This window comes from Poeciliopsis prolifica, unplaced genomic scaffold (assembly GCF_027474105.1).
Source record: "Poeciliopsis prolifica strain line A6 unplaced genomic scaffold, Auburn_PproV2 SCAFFOLD003, whole genome shotgun sequence".
Taxonomy (NCBI): domain Eukaryota; kingdom Metazoa; phylum Chordata; class Actinopteri; order Cyprinodontiformes; family Poeciliidae; genus Poeciliopsis; species Poeciliopsis prolifica.
In genome coordinates this window covers 12,469,066-12,493,893 of record NW_026562378.1, presented here as the reverse complement: position 1 = coordinate 12,493,893, position 24,828 = coordinate 12,469,066, and the positions used below count along the sequence as shown (strand labels likewise).

The 24,828-nt window shown below is 38.4% G+C and overlaps 2 protein-coding genes across 2 annotated transcripts in view; both read left to right on the top strand.

Moving 5' to 3' along the window:
• The window catches only part of LOC129352933 (guanine nucleotide-binding protein G(i) subunit alpha-2-like), a 47,479-nt gene extending 32,714 nt beyond the window's left edge, over positions 1-14,765 (top strand). The window contains exons 2-9 of the mRNA XM_055022146.1: positions 5,626-5,668; positions 6,912-7,053; positions 8,680-8,840; positions 11,026-11,154; positions 13,112-13,241; positions 13,396-13,549; positions 14,166-14,381; positions 14,479-14,765. Coding sequence (XP_054878121.1) covers positions 5,626-5,668; positions 6,912-7,053; positions 8,680-8,840; positions 11,026-11,154; positions 13,112-13,241; positions 13,396-13,549; positions 14,166-14,356 — 950 coding nt within the window. The 3' untranslated portion in view covers positions 14,357-14,381; positions 14,479-14,765. The remainder of the gene's footprint in view (positions 1-5,625; positions 5,669-6,911; positions 7,054-8,679; positions 8,841-11,025; positions 11,155-13,111; positions 13,242-13,395; positions 13,550-14,165; positions 14,382-14,478) is intronic.
• A 6,993-nt stretch (positions 14,766-21,758) lies between these two features.
• LOC129352471 (PAK4-inhibitor inka2-like) lies at positions 21,759-24,617 on the top strand. The gene is made up of 3 exons (XM_055021492.1): positions 21,759-21,876; positions 21,971-22,007; positions 23,303-24,617. Exons 2-3 carry the CDS (start codon positions 22,005-22,007, stop codon positions 24,296-24,298), a joined length of 999 nt encoding a protein of 332 aa, XP_054877467.1. The 5' UTR covers positions 21,759-21,876; positions 21,971-22,004; the 3' UTR covers positions 24,299-24,617.
• Positions 24,618-24,828: the final 211 nt, after the last annotated feature.

Below are 24,828 nucleotides of genomic sequence, written 5' to 3'. Positions count from 1 at the left end.
TAATTATGTTTGTAAATCCACAATGTAGGAACAGTTTTGTAATTGACTTATTAAAGGATATCACTTTAGCACCAACTTAAACCTTTATCTTGATGGAAAAGCAATAAATAGTATGTCCCATCTATTGCAAAATATTCCCAAAAAAGTAATGATTTGAATTTTGACACAAATATTGAGTTTCTCATTGAACTTAGCAGTCATTAAATAAAGGAAATAACATTGTGCTATTTTCCTTTTTTTTAGTCATTAACATTGCCAGTAAAACATTTTGACATCATGGCAAACAAAATCTAAAAACTGGCCTTTATGAAAATATCATGTAATGTTTGTCCAGCTTAACAGTGTGGGATTTTTACATAGCTGAAGTTACACACCCAGGTTGTACACCAGAAAATCAGAGACAGTTTTTTTGTTGTTTTTGACCCTCTCCAGAAAAATGTCTCCAAGTCTAGCTGGTCGTATCAGTGGCGTCGGTGCAAAGTTGTGAACACCCAAACAAAACAGGAATTGATCCTAACTTCTATGTCCTGATGCTGTGGTGCGTAACTGAGTAGAAGCCCTAAGCAGTAATGGTAGCACTGGTAAACACCTCCCACCCATCATCCATTACAACTTTTGGTTACAATGGCAATAATGAGTGCAGACCGACCAAGGAGTCAAACTGGTAATCAAGAAATTGTTATTCAGCCAACACCCTTTTCCATATCTTCGAATCAGCTGTTGGATTTAATTCATTTTGTCGTTTTCCCTAAAGCATTTTCTGTTGCCTGTCTGTATAAAGATCTTGGCTGGGGCTTATTAAGACTGTTGTCATGCTGGGTGAAAGCCGGCGGAGCAGTGTGAATAACTACTGAGCTCGAGCGCTGATTGGAGACGTCCAGTCCCAAACATCAACAGCAGGTTTGTGTTCTCAGCGAGCAGAGACCTACACTGCTGCCTTTGTGCCTTGCTCTCACTCCCATCAGAACAGGCTGTGCTTGCTCCTAACATAGGCACATGCCTCCTCACACACACACACACACACATATAGTAAAAAGCCTTAATACCACTGGGGGAAGGTCTTTCAAAAATTTACATTTTAGGCCTTAGGAAGTTCTGGCTTTATGATAAGGAACTGCACAAAGAGAAATAAGTGGATTGTTATAAGAAGTTCCTTCTGAATCTTGACACATGAGCAGCCCTCATTCTTTTTTCATTTATGTTCCAACTTGTCTGTTTCATCTCGTTTCACCAGCAGAGCTCAACATGCTGCAGGCGTATTAGGAATTCCTATAGAGAAAGCTTGCCTGGCACACTTAAACCTTCTGCTGTTCTTTGCCACTGGCCTGTATAAAGCAGAGGGTGATGCATCTTCAGCATCTCTTCTGAGATCCATTCTGTGCAAAAAAATAAAAAAATAAAGAGATTCAAATATTCAAGAGGAGTGGGTTGCTGTGTTCTGTTTTTCTATTATTCTTCTGCTGGCATGAGCTGGTATATGATTCTCACATCACGATAACCTTGAGTAAAAAAAAACTAAATTCACAGTATTATGGTAGTAGCACGAAGATTGGCTACAAAAATGCATGTTATGATGTAACTGTTCTATTGGCAGCATAAAAATAGGATATCAACCATGCGAAAGCTTCAGATTTTAAAATCTTGTTATACCTTGATATCAGTGAGCAGCCCATGCTTGTGCTGTATTTCTGGGCTAGTTAACAGTGCATTTCCAGATCGTTAGCCAATGGCACCGAAAGGTGAGTTTGTCCTTGACTCACTCGTGTGTTTCTGGGTTGTGTTATGTTTTTTGTGACTTTTTATTTTTCCCGTGGCAATACAAGTTCAACTGGCTCAATTGAAAACACTCTGTCTCGTCGTTCGCATGTTAATAATGGATCATTTCTGCATTGAAACACTAGTAAAAAGCATGCAGCTGGAGGTTGTCAAAGTAATGAAACTCTAATACATCATTTGGGTTTGTGTGACCTTTTAAAAAGCGTCTCATTGCACTTATGCAGCCACTGCTGGAGCAACACGTGCTTCCTCAGCACTTTGTTTGGGTGGACCAGTCCAAGAGGACCAGACTGAATATTTCATCCCTTTTCCTGGTTTTACATTATTGCTGGTTCAATGATACTAATTACTTTACATTCTTCTACTCCACCAAGCCTTTATCACAGTAGTCCTTTCTCCACTGACTGTAGGAGCAGAGGCCATGCACTTTAAAACTGATTTTTTTGTGCTGCAAGATGCTAGAAATACCAACATATGACATAACATTCATATTAGGGTGATAGTACTAATTTAAAACGGCATGATCCCCGGATTTTAATTTGATCATTCTGAATAAGACTGTATTCAGCGTAAGATAATCAGAAAATGCTGCCAGCATGACACAGTCTTCATCAGCAAAGCTCTTAATGAGGGTAATTTTGTTTTTTGTCTCTCTCCAAATGTGCGTGCAGGTAAAAGCTGAAGCATCACAATAAAACAATGACTGTCTGATGTTTGCTGTGCCGCCTGGCATTCATTCCTTTACAGCATTTTTTGTTCAGCAGGAGGAAAAACAGATTTCCCCTGGGATAATGTTGATTAAATGTCATTACCCAGCAGCTCAAAGCAGCTGATTTTTCATCCGCTATCAAGAAAAGTGGATGTATTAATTTCTGTTCCTATAAAGCACATGAAACAAAATCAAAATCCCCTTGACACCTGTACATTTAAATGAGTGATTCTCCCCATCAGCTCTGTAGTAGTTACATAAAAAGCCCAGCAGAAACTCTGGAGCATCTCTAGCTGATGCTTGCCTGCAGCTGGATTCCTGACCCTGGTTTGTCTGAGTCGTCTCTCCCAGTCACCCATCTATAAATGAACCTGAAATGCGCTTGCTTGTAGATCTAAGCCTCTGCAGAGCAGCTGATCTGAATTTAGCTCTTTTATATCGGTCTCGAAATGTCAAGGACAACCATGTGTTTCAGCTTCTACCACTGAAATTATTGTGGAGCTTTCACTGGCATTCCTCTACTGTTTATTTTATTTTTATTTCATTTTTATTTTTCCCCATGTTCCCCTATGAGTCAGAAACAGCCACAACTGTCCTACATGTTGCCCTGTTGCTAAGCAGAAGCATTTGTTTTGCACCAAACTGCAGTTTTCTTTATGTGCTGTTTGGACAAATTGTGATTTTCCTTGTGTTTGTCAAAGACCACTGTTAAAGTCTTTGACCTATTTTTTATTTTTTAGCTAATTTAGGTGTTTGCTTAAAATCAAATGATCATTTTGAGTTTATAATCGTCAAATGTTTTCTGAAGTAGGCTCCGTCTAATACTTAGGTTGCTAATTTGGCTGCTTATGAATATGGTCTTGATATCACCAGAGTTTATTTGACGAGAGACCATAGAAAGAGTGGAACAGAGATGGCGAGTGAAGTCCCACGTATGGAATAGAGATGTACTTCAGGTTGTGGTTTGTGAGTTGAATCTCATGAACAATCTTTTACCAATCTGCTTTAGTTAGGGATGTGAGCTAACCTGTTAGTTGATCTTGTAACATTAATAGATGTTCATATTTCTGACTGCATAAATAATGAGCTTTATCAAATTTCAAAGTAATAAAAGCTTTTAATATTGGTGTGCATTAAGGCTCCAGGATTGTAGAAAATCTTGTGATGAAAATACATTGGGAAAAATTGCGATGACAATTCAGGTGTCGTATGCTTATTTTCTTTTCTCTATATCTTATCTGTGATCTTTAGGATTTTAAGCAATGCCACTTATATCCGATGTGAGCATCTGGTGCGGTGAATGCAAGGTCACAACACTTGAAACCAAAAATTATTGCACTCCAAACAGTCATTTCCAATACCAGTATTGCACAGAATGCAAAATCGGTATGTTCTGACATTTACATGCCTGGAGGTTTGTTGTTTTAGAAGATCAATAAACAGGAGAGCCTTTAAAACAAACAATTCATTAATGGTGCAGATTACCTCTGATTGTCAGCGGCGTTAGACTCTCTAGGCTCCAAAACCCAGATCTACTCTTGTCACCGGGCTAAAAAGCGGCTCCTGGTCCAATCACTATTGTTTGTGACATGATACGGACGTTTCTGTTTCACAACATATGTATAACAGACAGGTAGGGCTGCACAATGTTAGAGCATGATGCAATGTCAGAAATCATGTGATGTAAGAGTGGAAAGAAATCCTCATTTTTCTTGGCCCTCTTTTTTTTCTTCTGGTTATGATGATGCTTTTGACACTTTCTACCATCTTCAGCATCTGTAGCGCTGTCATCTGTCTGCTACAGCAAAGCTCCAATTAGCGACAAATAGCATTGGCATGCAAAGTGTAAATCTCTGACTCTTGGAATATGATCCCCAACAAATACTGCATTCTAAACAGTGTGTTATTTTTGCAGTATATTGTACCCTAATACACATTTTTACTTAGATTTGTTTTTTGTAGTTTATACAAAGTTCTGCAAAGTTCTTTGTTTTTCATCATCATATGCCCTCTTGCCACACTGAGTCTTAAAATTTCTGTTTGTAAATTACATCTGTAAAACTTGATTGCTGCCCTTGAATAACTTGAAAGTGAAAGTCCATCTAGCTGCTCAAATACATACTTAAAATGTAACAGCTTACTAGGTTTAAGGTATGAACAGGTTCTGAGTTCATCATATCTTTAGAGACAATGGCTGATTAATAGCAGGGATGCTTCATTATTCTCATTTGTAAATTTCTTTGACATGTTTGAATGTTATAACTATGAGAGTACATCTAAAGGAATAAAGAAATGTGTATATTTCTTTATTTCTTTATGAATGAAGGGAGAGAGAGAATGTCACTTGGTTGGATAGAAATTTGTTTTCCTCCTGTTTCATTTCTGATCGTTTTTTGAAGACAAGATTTTCTTCTCGGTTTTACTGTAGCCTGGTTTCTGATTTATTAGTCAGTCTGAACTCCCGCTCCCTGAAAGAGTGGGGGCTGACAGCTGTCTGTGGAAAATTTCCTGGCTCTTCTCCACCCAGAGGCTTCATTTTGTGTGTGAGGCCTGCATGCAGCATAGTTGTGTGTTTTGAGGGTCATCTCAGAAAGGCTTCTCCCTGGGCTAGTGAGAATGGAGAGTGCACAGACGAGCGCCTCTGGGTGTGTGTGTGGGGGGGTGTGTGTGAAGGGTGAAGTGTTAGGATTCCTTGTGGCAGATGAGCTCTCTCTTTCCCCTCAGGCTGTTAGAATAAACACAGCAGAGGCAAAGAAAAACCATATCCTGACAGTGCAAGACATTTCCATGAAAATGTTAACTTGTCTGGAAAGAAGAAAATGGCCAACACTATGGCAGGTGGTCCCTACTCAGTTGTTTAGAATGGCAGGCGTGGGAAATTAAGTATTGTGATCTAAATTTGGGTTGTAGACGGCCGAGTGGCTTTTAGAGAGCAGAGTATCCGTGGGTACTGACAGAGGAAGAACAGACGGCTTGTCCGGGAGCAAAATGTGCTGAAGCCAAAGCTGCAAGGAGGAAGGGGGGGCGGAGGGGTTAAGACGAGGGTCCAGATGTGCGACAGCCGTGCTGGCTGCCTGTTTACATTTCTCAGCTAACAGGAGCATATTTTTAACCTCTGCCTGTTTTTGTTCTTTGTGCAGGTGCTGGCGAGTCGGGGAAGAGCACCATTGTGAAGCAGATGAAGTGAGTAGCTGCTCATTGTTTTGCCTTTCCTCCTGTTGTTAATCCCAGCTTATTGTTTTAATTGAATTAGCAATTATACACACACACACACACACATATATATGAGCTGGCTTTTTTTTATTTTCTTTTTTTTTTTTGGAAGAGAACCTTTTTGTTGAAAGAAACTCACACGAAACTTAATTTACAGTTTGTCACAAGCCAATGTTGCTGACACAGCAAGCATGTGGAACAGGGTGAAGGGAGCGTATTGATGTGGGGTTGCATAGGAAGTTGATGGGAAGATGGATGGAGGTAAAAGCAGGATTTCATCCAGAGGCTGCAAAACACTCCGGATCTGGGCAGGACCACAACCCTAAACATGCACTTTAGCATATTTTCATTATAAATTATAAACAATTATTAAAGGTATTCTCAGATATTTTCTGATATGACATTTTGGAAATTGTGGACCAGTCAGGTCCTCTACAAGCATGCCATAGTTTGCATGTACTATATTATTACCTCTGCTGAGTTTGAGTCCAAACTACAAACTGTTTTATTATATCAAAATTATACACTAGCATCTCTGCATATATTTGAATTGGCTTGACATTAATTCTTAGAAAAAAGCTAAATAAATATGAGATTTATTTGTATGTTCAGGGACATTAGTAAAAATTGTCTTCAGACACTCAGGATTGGTGCTTAAATGCTTCACACATCATTTGTATTGTTTGTATGAGGATGAAAACACCATGGGCTTTCAGTAATTTTGGCTGGGGCTCACAGTATTTCACTGTGAGCTCACTTGAATTTTAATTAGGTCCCATTCAGCACACCACACAGCTACTGAGCATCTTGGCCGTGACACACCGGGGGAGATGGTTCTGTTTGGTTCCGAGCCGAGCAGCTTCTCATTTAGCCTCGTGCTTTTTCAGTCACACTGACGTCTCCCTTTTTATTTCTCAGGCCAAAATCTCAGAAAACGAATAAATATTTGTTTGTGTCCTTTGGTGGATTTGTCGGTAATAAAATGTTTTATAACAAGAAAGACAATGACTTCTCCAGTGATGTGAAAAGTATTGTTCCCTACCAGATGTCTTTATTTTTACCCTTTTGTCACGCTTACATTTTTCAGATCATTCATTTAACTTAAGGGGAAAAATATGTGCTGTGTTCAATACAGCTTATTATAAAACTTGGCTTTCACTTCTTCGCTTAGGCCTGTTATATTTTCAGTTTAATGCTTTGCTTTATTTTCCAGGATTATTCACGAAGATGGGTATTCAGAAGAAGAGTGCAAGCAATACCGAGCAGTGGTCTACAGCAACACAATCCAGTCCATCATGGCCATCATCAAAGCCATGAGCAACCTGAAGATTGAATATGAGGACAGTTCTAGAACGGTAAGGGTTTCAAATTACACACTTCTGCTTTCAAGGACTAAGAATCATTTCTGAAATAACACCATGACTATAAAAATGACTAGATTTTGTTCTTAGAGCTCATAACATTAATGTTAAACCTGCTGGATGTTTGCACAAGGATTGTGCAATGAAGATGCTTTAAATGCGGAGATAAAATCTCAGCATCTAAAACCCTCAGCTTTCATCAGATTTACCCCATGGGGCTTGACGCTGCAGAGTCCATCCAGATCTCCTAAATGAGGTGGAATAGTTATTCTTGGGGAAAAATACCAGGACAGACTTTGAAGATGGCCGCCTGCAGAAATCTGTTGGAGTACAATACAAACAACCACCTCTCAACGGGGCAACTCAGGGAAATATTTAGACTTAGACAATTACAGCAATGGAAAAACCCATCTCTTTTTTTTCCTATACGTAGAAAGCAGATGTTTATATACAGTATAAACTGTAAATACTGCATAAACAGGCGCAATATACTTTTTCCTCGTTGTCTTGCATTAACTCAACCTAAACGTCTACAGTTTTATGTCAAATGTGATTTCTAAAGTCATTTCTAATCTATAAAAAACAGAATAAATGAGGATTTTTTAGAGATGTATCACTTCTTTCACTCCTTCATCACGACAGTAGAGTGGTGTGGTTAATCGCTGGAGTCGGATAGTTGAAGAAGTTGGCATTTGATCTTCTTAATTTCCTTTTGATTGTCACAAAGAACAGTTGGTGCCATTATAAAATCTAGTCACTGTTGCACTGTGCACATTGTGTGGCATGTTAGCCAACTGGACCTCCTGTGGGCTGCGGCTGACATGCCTTTGAGGCCCGCATAATGGTTAACCAATACATGGAAGTCTGCCCCACACAGCAAACACTAAAGGTTTATGTGAGCCATTGTCTTGAGGTGAAAATGCACAGGGTCAGTAGCGTCATGAAGGTGATGCAGCAGGTACATACTGCTGGTCAGAAAGCTCCTCCTGCTGCTGTTTTGCTCTGATTAATGTCTGGATTAGTGTAAATGTTTTATAAACTGCTTAGTTCGTTGGTGCTGTGGAAATGTTGACCTTGGAGTTATTTGCGTGGGCATAAAAAGAACAAGGCAACAGAGTGTTAATTACAGTTACAGAAACTTGCTACAGAAGTAAGACTCATAACATTTTCGATTACTTCCATTTGTCAGTTTCAGGCTGATTGATGACTAATCTGTTTCCTTTTTTAAATTGGAAACTGTAGTCTTAACTCTTTCAACAACAGTAGATGGCTCAGAATGATAATTTTTAAAACATTTAAGACCACACTTAATGTCCAGTATAACATCAAGTTTAAGTATTGGCAAAGTAACAATGCTAATCCCTCATGTTACCTGATTTATTTTGGGTAAACAAGAGACTCTGTGTTTTTGTTTCTGTATTCTTCTGCTTCCATTGTTGACTATTAATGGAAGCATAATGAGAACATGTTGTTAGCATAAGCTATTATTTGCTCTTTTTACTTTGTTCATACATTTTCTTGAAAAATCTTGGATTTGCAATGAAACTGTATATATTGTTAGATTTTCTTGATGGCACCAATAGATTCAAATGACACCTTTCATGTGCATGTTCTCCACAGGATGATGCCCGCCAGCTGTTTTCACTGTCTGCAGATGCAGAAGAGCAGGGCAGCCTGCCAGAAGACCTGTCCAAAGTCATCCAGCGGCTGTGGGAAGACGGCGGCGTCCAGAGCTGCTTCACACGGGCCCGGGAGTATCAGCTCAACGACTCTGCAGCCTAGTGAGTTTGTGCAGCTTTAACCTGAAATGAAAACTTGAATTTTAAGCAACTTGCCGTGGGGCAGTAAAGGATTTTAACTGTATCAATATGAGTAGAAATGCCACGGCTTCATGCTACTGCAACTTTTAATTGAAACAAGAAATCAGCAATTCTTCCAATTGCTGCTGAAGCAAAATGATCATATTGACTATTAAAGGTACAATAATGTTCCCTTTTGCATATCTCTTTGTAGATTTAGTTTTTCATAAAGTAAAAAAAAAATAATAATAAAATGAGGACCTGCTAAAATTAATTGCAATTTTCAAATAAACCTGCTTATTGACCGCTGATAAGCAGGTTGATTAGCGGTCAAGTTGTCCAGTAAATATGGTAAAAGACCCGATATAAATTTGTTGCTAATTTGAAACTGTAACTTTTAAAATGTTGCCTTGCTTAGTCTGCAGCATTTTCACACATGACTCAACTCTTCTAGATTTAGAATAATTTCTATGTTTACCAATAATCCTAAATAAAAACTCAGAGAAAAAGGCATCATATGAAGAAAATGCACAGAGAAACCTTTAAGAATAATTTATACTTGGATATTAAAAAGAATAACAATGTTATTTAGAATTTGATGTTTCGTAGACAGTTTTTATTTTTATATTCAAAGTTTGATTGGTTTATCATAAAATAAACATCCTAGAGATGCCAATTTGGAAAAAATACCAAGTATTGTAAAGCAATTAGATTTTAAGCCATTCTTGGATGCTGGTCTGAATGGCCTTCATGCCGTATTCATAAATCAACACATTTTAAAATGCCTATTCTTAAAACAATAGTAACCTGCTGCAACTGCTCATTCAATCTCAACCTCCTCTGTGAAGCTTCCACCAAACGCGGCGCTCTGCCGTGGAGTGCTGCATTCGTTGGCCACGCTGCTCCGTATAACAGCAGCAGTGAGACTCTGCTGCAAGAGATGTTTATCTCTGTGACCCTCAGGGACGATCTGATACAGAAGTCTAGAGAATACAAACCTTTGTTCACCCTACTACGAGCTGCAGCATGAATAAGCTGCTCTGATTTGTCTGGACCTACAGGTTGTGTCTGTAGGAAACTGTAACGCGTTTCAGAAATGATTGCTCTGCAGTAAAGGCAGGATCCGACTCCCCGGGACATTAACATTGTTCTGTTTGTGTTGGCTAGCATAATCTAAACTTTTCTGCTTCTCAGCCAAAACTGCAGGGGGTTGTGGACAACAGATGGTATTTCATCAAGGTTTGATAGTGTGCTAAGAGAGTAAGTTGATATAAGGGTGGACTAAATGAGTCTGGCATTGGGCCTTAATCCATGTCGGAGTACTTGAAGAGAGCAGAGAGAGGAAGGGGAAGATGAAGTGTGAGAAAGAGAAGTGGCACGCCTCCTGCCAGACCACTGTGCTTTTAACAGATTCAAAGAAGGAAAATACAAAGTTGAACAGATTTGAAAGACCTCAACCGTGTCATTGATCTGTCTCTGTAAAAATCCTCACTTTCTTTCCAAGTGTTCTTTGTGCCGTCACATTTTTCAGCTTTACTCTTTTTGTCACACTGCAGCTGCTTGCCAAATTCAGCTTCTTCGAAGTTGTTCATCATCATGAACAAATCGAGCACAAGTCTGACATGTTTGCTAAAAGTGGTCATGATCACGCTCTGCGATGACGACTGTGATGCCGCTCCTACATACTCATGTAGGGAGTAGGAGCTGAAATATTTCCACTTATCTCAATGATTTTATTGTCGGTTAAAAAGTCAGAGATTCAGTACATTAAGTTATTTCACTCCGAGAATAAATTAAATGACATAACTTTACTGCAGAAGTATTAGACCAAAACCACTTTCACTCTTCAATTACAACATACAAACTTTTATTTGTATGTTGTACAAGTGCTTTTGGTTTAAAGTCTTGGTCTAAATACCGAACAGAGTGAAACTGTGGCGTTTTTGTCTACTGGTTAATATGTCATGAATATCTCATTGCAGGAAACGTCCGTGTAAACACAGCTCTTCGAAAATAAATAAAAGAAAACAATTTTTTTTCCTTGGTAAAACAGGACTTCCTCTTACAATTTACTCCAATATTTCATAAGATGCTTTCTCAATGAGATGAGGCAACAGCTTTTCGCATGTGGAAAAGATGTGTGTTGACACGTGTGTTTTCTCCTCAGTTACCTTAACGACCTGGAGAGGATAGCCAAGTCAGACTACATCCCCACACAGCAGGACGTTCTGCGGACCCGGGTGAAGACCACAGGCATCGTCGAAACACATTTCACCTTCAAGGACCTGCATTTCAAGTGAGAATCCTTGAAATGCAAACCTACTTCTATTTCAGCTTTCTGAATGGCAGGACATTAATAGGCTGTATATATTTGGCCGGGAGCCTATATTACTTCTTTCACACTGAAAACAAGTTTATTATAGACATGGGTACACAGAACACATTTTTGTTTAATTTATAACAATTTGTGATCTGTAAAATTGTTCAGCTTAAAATAGTCATGCAGATTAGGAGGAGCTCAAGAACATAGGTTGTTCTCAATATTTACTTGGACAGTGACTTGTATTTATCAAATGTGTTTTCTGAAATAAAAACCTCTTCTTTAAAACTGGCACATTAGTGTGTCTTTACAGCAATAATTATTTACAGCATGCATCAAGATGATTGTCTATTCCTACTGTTTTTGCCAGCATGCATTACATTTATTTATCTCTGTATTAGAGGGACAAAAGGGTCTCTTGCTTATTTTATTTCTTCCATTACTACAACAAAGGCCACGTTTCTAAGTCGTTACCCAATCTGGAGAAAAGAGGGTGACGCCATTAATGTTATCAAAGCTGATAAATATTTCTTTATATGTCAGCTTTCTTTGTGTTATTTCTCCCTGACACTATGTGGGGGATTTTATTGACTGTGTGGTTATAGTTAAAGGATTTCAAAAGTTTTTCACATTTGTTCAATTTTCCGCTGCATTTCTCAGAACTGTCTTTATAGTTGTGGAAGTGTTTAAAAGTTTTCTTAGGGGAAACTGTTAGGTAAAGTCCAGGAAAAATTATATGTGGTTATAATAATAGCTTAGCATATTTATAGAACTGAGCCAGTTTGTGTAGTGTCTTGTTTAATGGGGCATTTCTGTTGTGATAGACATTAAAAATTTAACATAATTTGTGGAGCGTTAATCAAATGTGCCCAATGACACAAAGATGTACCTTTTTTAATAATTACACAAAATACACGAACAAATTTACATTGCATACCTGAGGAAAAAGTTAGGACACCCTAAAAGCTAATGTTACCCCCAAAACCAAATGAAATATTCCCATCTACTTCTGACATGACTTGCCCAAATCATCAGTTTCAGCTGCAAGACATTTCGATGTTTTTTCAAGTCAGTCCTCAGTGAGCTCAAGATCTCAGCTTTGAGTGAACCCAACGCTTTCTATTTCCAAATATATTTCTCACTGAAAAAGACTTATTATCTGGAAAGTTTTATTTTTACTTCTTTTTAATATTGTATTTGGGTTCCAGGGGGCGGCTATGATGCTTAAGTACAACATTTTTAAAAGAACTAAATGTAGCATTTGTTACTTGATTCTTCTATAAACTGGTCCGTATGCCTGGAAAGTACATAATACTGCCGCTTTAAGTTCTTATCATTAATGATATTGAATTTCCATGTGTTCATTTCTGTTATGCAAAGCACATGTTAGTAAAACACTCAGGCTGTTACAGGGTGTCCTTACTTATTGAAATGACTGTTCTGAATAAAACCGATGTAAACAGTGATGAAGATGAGCCAAACTGTGTGAAGTTTGTCACAGTTAGTCAGCTCTTATTCAGCCTCTTAAAGGTCTGTGAGACCAACACAATCTTCTAATTGGTAACATTTAGCAAAGTGAAAACTGAGGTGTGAAAGCGTATTCCTGAAGTTTCCTCACAACGTCGCTCTCTTCACCCTCAGTCGCGCTCAAAATGAACCATTCAGACGTCATGCCTGCTGATAATAAGCGCCCTCTTTCTGTTGCTTGACCTCACTCCACCTACATGAATTATCTAGACCTGGAGAATCATGTCTTTAAGTCATCTTGTTACAACAGCAACCATACTTTATAAGAAAAATGCCAGCAAAATTGGAGAATAGTGCATGTACATCACACGTAGCTCTTACAAGACGACAAGACAGAAACTTTGAAGACTGTTCGCAATCTGCTGCCTGGTAAAAGCGTCTCATTCACTCGGCGTCTCTCTCGCAGGATGTTTGACGTCGGCGGCCAGCGGTCAGAGAGGAAGAAGTGGATCCACTGCTTTGAGGGTGTCACAGCTATCATCTTCTGCGTCGCACTGAGCGCCTATGACCTGGTGCTGGCAGAAGATGAGGAGATGGTGAGTCTTGTGGACTTCAAAACAATTTCAGATGTCTTCCATGGCCTCCTTGTTAGGAACGGTTTTCACAAAGAGGGCAGTCAGGGCTTCAGTTAACTAATTTTCTTCTGCCCTGCTGGCGTTCTTTAATCTCTCAATAATTTGTTGCACCCAGAACCGGATGCACGAGAGCATGAAGCTGTTTGACTCCATCTGCAACAACAAGTGGTTCACGGAGACATCCATCATCCTGTTCCTTAACAAGATGGATCTGTTTGAGAAGAAGATTGAGCACAGCCCCCTGTCCATCTGCTTCCCTGAGTACACTGGTACTGTATGAATACCAACTAGTCTCCACATCTCGTAGTAATTGGACATAGTCTGCTTCAGAAAGTAAATACAGATTCTGACAGCATAGAAAGTTCTTCAACATTGCTTCAGAGTCGATGTAATAACCGTATACTTAGTCCTTTAATTTATACAGCCATAAATCTTCAGCTTGGATCCTCAAAGAATAATCTGCTTCTTTTCATCTCATCATTCTAAGTAGATTTAAATAATTATGTGAATCTGTTTTGCATATTCTGACATTAACATGTCTCATTTCATACAAATTTCAGTCTCTTTTTGTACCCATGTTGTCTTTTTGTTCTGCATGCACAGATTCGCAATCAAATGTCTGCACTTAGTCATGAAATGTCATGTTTTCAATTTAAGTTGTATGTTTGTTGTGCACCGCTTTATTTATTTCATTTCATTTGACCAGAACCTGTGGCTTGTTTTCACATTTTTTGTCTTCCTGATTGACATTTTATACGACTGGCCAGCAAAACGTAGTGCATATTTGTGTATTTCTTTTAACATTAAAAGAAAAAAATTGTGGTGAGACCTAGGCTTTTTTTTAATGTTGTCTTGTAAGATAATATTGATCTTCGTGTCCCACAGGCCTCAACAATTACAAAGAGGCTGCAGCTTACATCCAGACCAAATTTGAGGACCTGAACAAGAAAAAGGACACCAAGGAGATCTACACCCACTTCACCTGCGCCACTGACACCGAGAATGTGCAGTTTGTGTTCGATGCGGTCACCGACGTCATCATCAAGAACAACCTGAAGGACTGCGGCCTCTTCTGAAAAGCCGATCCAAGGAAGAATCAAGGTCAGAGCAGAGATATTCACTTAGAGACTTGATTGAGGATTTATTTGATTTTTTTTTTTTAGACCTGACAGATTTGTTTTATTTTTTGTCTTTTTAGATTACTTGAACAGTTCTGATGACCATGACGGGCGGTTTATAGACACACCACGAATAACTGCACTGTCCATCCACGATTTCTGCTTCAATCTGCTTTTTTGTTGTTGTTGTTATTCTAAAGACACCTAAGAGACAGAAAACCCAACGAGCCTTCCAAATGTTTTAATGATTGCCGATCCAGTCGCTCGTTATGGTCAACTCTTTGGGCTTTGACCGCGAAAATCAACAATTATTGTATTTTGTTTTTCTTCATTTTCAATTGCTAAAGGAGAGAAAGGATACTTTATGTATATGTATATATAAATATAATATATATATATATATATATATATATATATATATATATATATATATATATATATATATATATATATATATATATACACATATATAAATGCCTAAATTTAACTTTTAGATCCTGATGTGCAAATTATGAAATGTTTAATCTTGTGAAACTTATTTTTTAAGATGCAGCAGAAGCATATGGACATGAAATGAGACCTGTAAGAAAAAAGTGCTTTTTTTAAAAAAAACAAAACAAAACAAAAAAAAAAACATGTTTACATTGGTTCATCATTCATAGCTAAAACATATATTCTGCATGTCTCCACAGGACCAATAATAACTCTGTAATCTGCACAAATTATTCTAACATTCCTACAAAATGATTTTAAAAAAAATACTTTTTTTTTTCTTTTTTTTTTTAGAAAACATTAAAAAAAAGGTTTTACGTGCAGGGGAAAATTTATGACAAAATGCTAACATGTATTTAAAGTTTGTGTGCACCTAACATGCTATCACTTTTTATACTACCATTCATTTCTGTGTCTATTGCAGTGTGTTTTGTGCCTTTACTTCTGTTTACAGCCAGTTTCTTAGATATACTTTAATTACTTTTTGTCCTACTTTGCTCCTAAATTTGTTTTCTTTCTTTTATTTTTCCTGTCTTTGAGCTATGAATATATATACACATATATAATCATATATGATTATATATGATTATATATAATCATATATAACTGTATACTTATTATTAAAGAGATTATTAAAGAGATATCAAAATCTAATTCAGCAGAAAGGTTAGTGTTTTTGGTTAAAAAAATAAAAATATTGGTCTTATATGATTTAATTTAAATAAAGTAGAAATCATTCTTCCATATTGGTTTTTGTTCTGTTTTTTTTTATGTTAGTACTCTCGCAGCAGTATGATTATTCCTATAGGATGATGGCCCTAATCCACACAGTAATGCATCTCAAGCATTTAATTTTGATTTGAACTGATGGCTAACAGCTTATTGAAGCCCGACATTCAGTTCATCAAAAAATTAAATGTCTCTTAGGTCAAACAAAATGATTAATTTTGCAATGTTCGTTGGTGTTCAGAAAATGTGGTGTTGAAGGATGACGATGGAAAGTTGAAGAGTGGAGAGCAAAGAATCCAATTTGATTAAAGTCCAAGAAAGCCTGGTAGAAACCAGCTCTTTGTACTACACTTTCATTTGTGACATTAAGAAATGACTACAATTTTTAAAGCAGCACAGAAAATTTACATCATTTCTCACAACTTGTCCTGCTGATTAGCTTGCAGGACAAGTAACTGGAAAAATCAAGCTCAATTGGAGAAATCCCAGACTGAGCACTGAAAGGAGATGAGAATTGAGTGGACTTATGTAGGAAGGCAATGGCCAGGCTATGTTCAAAGTGACATTTCCACAACTGGTGATAATTTGTAGAACAATATCTTCTGCTATTGTTGATCCACTGTGTTTTATCAAAATCTAATTCAGGGCTACAGTTTACCTTTTAAAGCACTTCATTTACTTTCAGCAAGTCTTATGGAGATGCTGATTTTATTTCTACACAGTGTCAAGAGGAAGATGGCCGACACGGTATAGTCAACCATACAGATGACTCCAAGCCCACTATCACAACATTATAGCACTTTTGAAAAGCCAGGTGTTGTGTGCGCATCATATGGATATACATCCAGACTCTCATGTGTTGTATAGCGGCCTACCAAGTTTTATCAGGATAACGTCTCCCCCTCTATCCTCAAGAATCACTTGAAGACTCAGCTCTTCATAGAACATCATCTAATTTCACCCTTTGCTTCCCTCTGTGTGCCTGCACCTCTTACAATAGATAAACATACTTTTGAACAGGCCATTTCTGTATTAATGATTCCTTTTGCATTAGCTTATGTTGTTAACTGAATATTTGGTTTCTATTAGCTTTAAGCCATAATCGTCAAATTACGCACATCATTGTCTTCTCTTGGGCTGTAACGGATACACACAAGCTGCTTTGATGTCCGATGCAAATTTGTACAGTTGCGGCTGAAGCTATTGCGTCATTATTTTAAATTATGAAAATAAAATAAAAGGTTAGAGTCCTGACGGTGAGAAAAGTTCAGCCGAATGGTTTCACTAAATAACTTTAGCAAATACGAAAACAGTAAAATTATAACTATAAATGCAGTTAAAATGTAATTTTATTAAAAGTATAATCATGGGATTTAAGTTCATGTCAGTGCCTGCATATGTTTATAAATGTGTGTACAACTTAAGTTATTAATTCCTGAGGGCTGTTTGGTTTCATTGCTCTAGGTATATTTTTTCAAATTGAATGTTGCATCTTCTTCTAAAGTTACAAATTGTTCCGTTTTTTTTTTTTTACAAGCAGCGCGTGGAAATGTCACAGACTGATACTGCCACCTGGTGGCCATTCAATACAAAAATCATTTTCATTACAAATGTTCCTCCAGGTTTTGTCTCAGAAATCTGCTCAATAGTTGAACTATTTAAAACTTATAAATAGTTTTAAATAGTTTATCTGGTAACTATGCTTCCACAGATTTGAAAATGCATGTTTCCAATGAAAGGTGACTGTATCTGTGTGGTGTTCATGCCTCCAGGAGTTGAAACCTGATGAATGAATAAGGTGGAAGCGGAAGAACGGTTTATTAAAAAAAAAGTTGCTCATTTTTCCCATGCTTTTCGACATATCAAAGTTCATATCACAAAACAATGTGAAAACTTAGATTACTGGATTAAAACAACCCAATGGCAACATGCCTAAACTTGTATTTGATTTGGAAGCACGTCAAGCAGCTGAGAGGTGTTACGTGCCATAAGGCATGCTGTCGAAGTAAAACTGCTAAATAATGCCACTGAAGCATCAACCAGACTGGTTTTACCACTCTTGTTTAAATAAAATAATATGATTTTAAACCACATGCAGGATGAAAATATTTTTTTAAATGTATTCAACCAGTTTCGTAATTTTGGATTATTTTTTAAAGGGTTTTTAAAGTGGAATTTCTCTAATGGACTCCGTAATTCTAGACTGTAGTTTTATGACAAAAAGCTTGAGACGATTTGGTTTACAGGTCAGCTTTTAATATTAATTTGTCCTGAACTTGCTTACATTAGCAGATGTTCATTTGTTTTATTATTCAAATTTAAAAGGGGATTCATTACAAGCATTAATTTCTGCTCATATTAGTGATTATGGCTTGTAGCTAATGAAATTCTGAAGCTTAATTCAGTTACATAAGATTCATTAATGAAGATTTAATACAGAATTGCAGAATCATGTTTTTGTGGCAGGTATTGATACTTTTAAGTGTAAACAGATTCAAACTCTTGATGGAAATTAGCATCGTCTTAAAGCTTGTCAGCTCAGGAAAACATGAGTTGCTCTAAAGTTTACTGGTAGACCCACATCAACAAACTCACTAAATTACCACCGACAACCAAAACATTACACCGGCCTTTAGACAACTTGATTTCTGGGTCTCTCCACATTTCTTCCAGACTCTGGGAACTCGTATACAAATGTAATCAATGTCTTTTCTTTCCCCCTTAGTTGAGGTAAGATTTTTCTGACAAACAAATTCAACAATTGTAGTATTGTATGTCTGACTCTTTAATGTGGTGACTCTTGAAGTATTAACACCGGCTCGAGCCCCATACTTTCTGAACCTCCAAATTCTTACATTGCTTGATATTCTCACCAGGCTGCATTGGTTGCTGTTGCTTGAGCTCCTTCCACTTTAATTTCCTTTGAAATGTGACTTTGGTAGCAGTCAGATCCTTTAGCTGTGACTTTTTGGGGGCTTTCCTCCTTACAAAGGGTGTTGATGACTGTCTGGTAAACAACTGTGAAGTCAGCCATCTTTATGATTGTGTAGGCCATTTAGAGAAAGGATTGTAAATATCTAATGAAGAACTATAAATCTAAATTGTTTTAAAATCAGACATAAAGAACTGAGTGTCTATTCTGCATCAGCCAGCAGGGCTATTGGTTCTTTATTACAAAACCACAGAATGATTTTATTTGGTTTGAACTGTGTTCTCTAGAGGGCGCTGCAACTTCATTCATAACCCCGAGAGCAATATTTCAGTGTCCGAAAGAAAAAGAGGATATTCTTGAAGGCTTTAAGAACACAATCTGTTTTCTTAATTTTGCAAAACAAATGTTTCCATGTGGCCATAAAACAAAAGTAATTTTTGAGGAACGTTTTAAAAGAAATCTTACCCATTACATTTCCTTTAAACAGTAGTTTTCTCTGTAAATCCCTTAAGTCCAGGTGTAGGCAACAGTGCTTGACCTTTTAAAAAAAAACATCTCTGGGTGCAAAACAACAGAACAAACCCAGGCAGGACAAAGCGAAGAGAAATGATGTGAAAGCAGCTTCTGAGTCAGTGACACCTGAGCTCACAGCCTCAATAATCCCTCCTCATTTGTGACAATAATGTCAAAGAACACAGATGCTAAATACAAGAACAACGAGTCCATCTCTAACCTGCACTGCTCTGCATTTGGTCTGGCTCCACTTTTACAATATTAAAACCTATTAAGGCTTCAGGAAAGCAAGGATGAAGATGTAGATAATTGAATTAGTCATTAGTCCTTGAAACTGTTTCTTGTATAATTACTTGCTTCGTGCAGAGCAGCTGGAGTGTGGGGAACCAACACTCCCCCTTTTTTTTGGTTTAATGTTGCAACTTGAAATGTGCACACTGAACTCTTTCAGAGGGTTTCTTTGCTCTCTTCAGATAGTTTTTTAACGATACACAAAGAAAGCCATGTGTCAGATGCAGCACCAATAACAACCCAATTAAAGAAGTGCAAATAGAAGACATTCTAATAAAAATGATGAATGATAGAGTTTGCATTTTAAGAGATTGTATTCCATATCTGGGTTGATGGTTTATGTTGGGTGAACTGGTCAGGACATGTAATCTCTGTTTATATGTAAATGATTGACTCTGTGAGGACAAATCTGCACCTGAACTGTGGCTTGTCAACAGTGAGGAGTCAAAGCATTCTTCCTCGCTCCATCAGCATAGCATAGACATCAGGCCTCTCAATACTATGAATGGAGAGGTAGAGCATCAATTGGCTGCCAGGGTAAGATCCAAAAGCTCATTTATGGTGCAGATTTGCAGTTTGCATTTTGTATTCACTCAGATGAATAGTTCACTGACAGCAGGACGTGAGGCTGAAGTGGCTAAATGATTGTGCAGACAATGAGGAAAGATGGTGTGAAGGTTTAGGTTTATGCATACATGCAATACAGAGAGGCAAGGCAGATGAACAGTAATCCAGCTGCCAATAAGTGTACAAAAGGCTACAGCTTTACACTTAAAGACATTGGGTTTATACAAAAAGTTGCTTCATAAATGCAATTCCAACATTTCAGATGTGAATGACATCAAGTTTTTTTTTTCCAGGAACAAAATGTTCAGTGACACAAAAAGAAATTCAATAAAAGTATGGATTTCTATGTAGGATTTCTAAAAGTCTGTTTGCAAAACTTGTGCTGTTGAAAATCCCTTATTAATTAAGGTTTGTAAACACAGGAATCAAGCTAAACAGCTAAAATTGGGAAACATGGCAGAAAGAGTTCTGCTTAGACTGAAATGTTCAAAGTTGCTTTTGAATTCAGTTTTGGGTATTTGACTCAATTTCACTTCAAAGACAGGTCTCCTAAGTCAGGATAAGTGACCCTTTGGATGCAAAATAGAAACAAATGGCGACAATGATGGTCTTCAAAACTTTTGATTTATCTTGTGTACATACAGCACTCATTAAAGTTTTGTATTCTTCTTGCATCACTTGAAAGAGTTTAATCACGGACCAGTACAGCATCACTGCTTGGAGTCAAAACTGAACACTGCACTGACAAGAACATCTCTCTTTCGGAGTGCTGAGTCCACGATTTACTGAAATGATGGTGATTTTGTGTACCGTAAACATGTGCATGCAAGATGAGGATAACTGATAACTTTAAATCTGTTTGTATTGTGATCACTTTTGGTAGAAGTAATGGGTGTTGAGAAAGTTTTGTTCCCCCCAAAAAAATCACATTATAGTAACAACCAGAGTAAATGTCTTTTGCTTTGTTTTTTGTTTTTCTTTTAAATAGCAGCCTTGTTTGACATGATGAATGATGATGTTTGATTGCAAAATCCACTTCTGCCCTGATCCTCTTCATAAACCATCGAGATTTGCTGTTTCTAAATGTAGCTGCAGTCCATGCAAACATTCTCAAGCATTTTTCTGCGCCCAGACAGAATCCAAGTAAACAAATATGAAGGAGGAACTTGGATAAAAAATGTGTAGAAAAAAACAAATAGAACTCAGAGGAAGTTGCGATGTATCTTTTGTGACATCACGAAAGTTTTGCTGTTTGGAGGAAATATTTTTATCTGCAATAGTAATATTAAAAACAAAAATAAATACTGAAGATGAGAAGGTTGCAAATGATGTAGTAAACCGTATCTAAATTTAGTTTGGAGTTTAAAAATCCTCTGCTAAATTGTGGTATTTTATGCAGCATTCTGATTGGTCACATTTTACAACAAAATGACGTGAAAGAAACAATTCGTTATTGCCAATTGGAATAATAGATACATTTAGTGAAGACTCTTCCCATTGGACTCCTGTCGTCGGCCAAATTAAACCGGGAACAGAGGGGTAATTTTGTTTTATAACTTCTGCAAATAGACAAAGAGTGCAGCTGTTGCTCAGAAGACAAAGCAACAGCGCGCCAGTATAATTTGAGATGTATTTTATCAGCTCCGTGCGGCTACATTTGTAAAGGCAGTAAAAACAAGCAAACCACGAAGCTCATGGGTTTGTAAATTTGTGCAACGAGATTCCCGCTTTCTGATTGGTTCATTCAGACGCGGGTCGCTGCTGATTGGCTGCTGAGCGCGCAGCTGTAGTGGGAGGAGAACAGCAGTGAAATACCCACTCCGCTGCTCCTCATCCTCAGCTCAGACGGCAGGACTCAAACTTGAAATTTAGTTTTCTCTGCCGCACCGCCGAACGAACCGGGACGCTTTTTTTCTGTTTATGGGAGGAATCAGACCCGCTGAACAAGCCAGAAGTAAGTGTTTGTACTTCAACAGGCCTGTAGTGGTTTCCTTTTAAAGAGACAGTTCGATTTTTAATCGGGTCCATCACGTGTGTTTTTTTAATAGGAGGTGACAATTTGAGACACGAGAACTTGACGAGATGGTAAGTTTGCTTTTTTATTAAATGTGTTAAAATATATTTTTAATTTAGACCCAGTTGACATGGAGTGCTATATGAAACCAATTAGACATGTTCAGACTGCTCTCATCACAACTCTGCAGCTGAGTGATGCTCTGATTCCTTCATTTGGGAGTTTATAATTGTGTTTTCCTGCAACTCAGAGGAAATGTACTAGTCACTCGTCACTCAGCGTTGTTTATAAGTACAAACGCGATTATTTGCATACAGAACATTTTGTGATTTAGTATACCTATTCTATTTCCTGCTGTACTTTTCCTAGGCCTAAGCAACAGAGGGAAAGTTTAAAAACTTGAAAAGTTTGCAACATAATTGTGCTGGAAATAATCGTACTGTCTTAAGAAATAATAATGATAAAAAAATGATAATGCTGAATTTTACTAATATTTTAGATAGAGTAGAAGAAAACTGTTTTGTTGGTTGTCAATGTTTTCAAATGTTTGTAAACCTAACAGTTATTGGGGTCAGATCTATTTCATCTTAGTATTATGGATCAGAAACTGAAAATTTTCTACTTCTAGAGTCTTGAAATTGTTCCAAGAATTTCTGTTCTGCTGGTTCTGTTTGCATATATCTGTTGTTCTTCCAGTGTCAGATTTAACTAGACGGCTTGGACACATGTTTTTAGCATGGTAAAGCAGAGTCAAAGTTGTCTTAAACGAATGTACTCGATTTGACTTTTCTTTTCCTCCGAAACTTTCTCACATCCAACATCACATGATTCCCTGACTTGAATTCAGTCTCTCTCCCTGGCTGACTCGGACCAATCGGCTCTGTGAGCTGCAGAGGAAGCTGGAGTGTTATATTCCATGCTACACACATGAAAAGAAACAGGACCCCTGGAGTTAAATCAGGAACCACAGGCTTCTGTGTTCATCTTAAACGCTACTAAGAAATTGAGGCGCAATTAGATCTGTCCAGGTTCTTTGGTTGATTTGAAGGCAGGGCGTTCACTCAAGGTGTTGGTGCGGTTGAGTAAATTAACGGACAAATAGACATGTCTGATCACGATGTCTACTTGTTTAAGAGCTGTGTTCTTTATGCTTCAGGTCAGCTGGTCTGTAGGATTAGAAAAAGAGAAAAGGCGTTTAGTCATTGATTAGAGTTCATTCAGGACAGGCCCCAGCCTGCCCTCAAGGCCCTTTTGAAAACCTTTGGTTATAAGGAAGGCGTAGTAGAAGCTTACTGCCATGTGTCTTTGTGAGTTCTGTCATATTCTTGTGGTTTGTACAATGACCTTTTCTCTGTTCTGTCCTCAGCTTTGCTTGCGTGACTCAAGCGACTGCCTGCAGGAGCAGATGCACTACATGATGAGGTCACTGCAAGATCTGAAGCAGCTGCGGAAAGTGTGCCCTAAAGTCCGCCGTCCTCTCGCTCCCCTCAACAACCAGCTACCAGCCTTAGCGCGTCACTCTGCGGTGGCGCGCGCTTGCCAGCAGCGGGCTCTGCAGCGGGAGCAGCGGGCACGTATGCGGATGTCCGACGCCAGCACGGCCAGCACATACGATTCGGCCTGCTGCCTAGCTAGCCCCCTGGAGGAGGCTGACGAGGATGACGATGCAAGCAGCAGGCTGGGACTGAGCCTCAGACGGGATCTGCGCTCTCCCTGCAGCCAGAAGAGTTTGGAGTTTGACTCGGGTTACTCCGAGGCATCCTGGCAGGACGATGGCGTTGTCCTCAGGAGGACGAGGAACGTGCGTGTTTCGTCCTCTGCCTGCACGCGGATGAACAGGGCACCAAGCGGCCGTATCCGGCCTAAATCCACATCCGACGCCTGCCTGGAAACGTGGACGTCTTTTGAGGTCAGTGACCCAGAGGACTGGACCAACTCCTTACTGACCAGAGGGCGGAACCGCCAGCCTCTGGTTATGGGTGACAATAGTTTTGCCGACCTCATACAGAACTGGATGGACTTGCCAGATTGTCCGGAACCGACAGAACTGAAACCGAATTCCAGACGGAAACTGGGGAGAGGCTTCTTTGGCAACATGAGGAAGAAACTGTCAGGCTTCTCCAAGTCAGTGGAGGACAGAGTGAGGATGAGGTCCACAGACTCTGATCATCTTAACAGAGCTGCCAATGCTCCAAAGCGTCTGTCCTGTCCTGTTGTGCCGTCGCAGCCTAAGGTCCCGTTTTTCCACCAATCCCACTCAGCCATCAATGAGCTGGGCTCAGACTTCTACCAGTTTGCAGCTCTGATGAAGTCGGGCAGCCGACAGCCAATAATATGCAAGGATATCATTGGCTACATCTGACAGACGTTCATCCTCAGACTGGACAATCCTCAGAGTCACTTTATTTTTATACAACCGCTCCTCACTTTACATATTCTGTTGTTAAAGTATTGGGAATAAAGATGTTCTCCTGACTTAAACTCTAACTACACACTTATTTATGTTTTATACATCCATATAATTTGCACTGGAAATGTGATGGCTGTTTGTTTTGTATTCCCGTTCTCAGTTTCATTACGATGACACTTGTTTCTCACTGAAGGTTTGATTGAAACAGGCGTTTGTTGCCTGGATGTGGATCCATCTGTTTGTTTTTTAATTAAAAATATATCACTTGGAATTATGTGTGAATATGTTTTTAATTTCATGGGAGTTTGCAGGCAGAACAATTACTAGAGTTTTAAACGACCAGAAATGAGACAAAAGTAAGGCTGAACCATGAAGCTCATCCTGTTAGCTCAAGCATTGAAGTCCATAGTGAAGGAGGTACAAATTCAATTCATTCTTAGAAAAGGAACTGGGGTATTTACATAAAAAAAATCATTGCATCC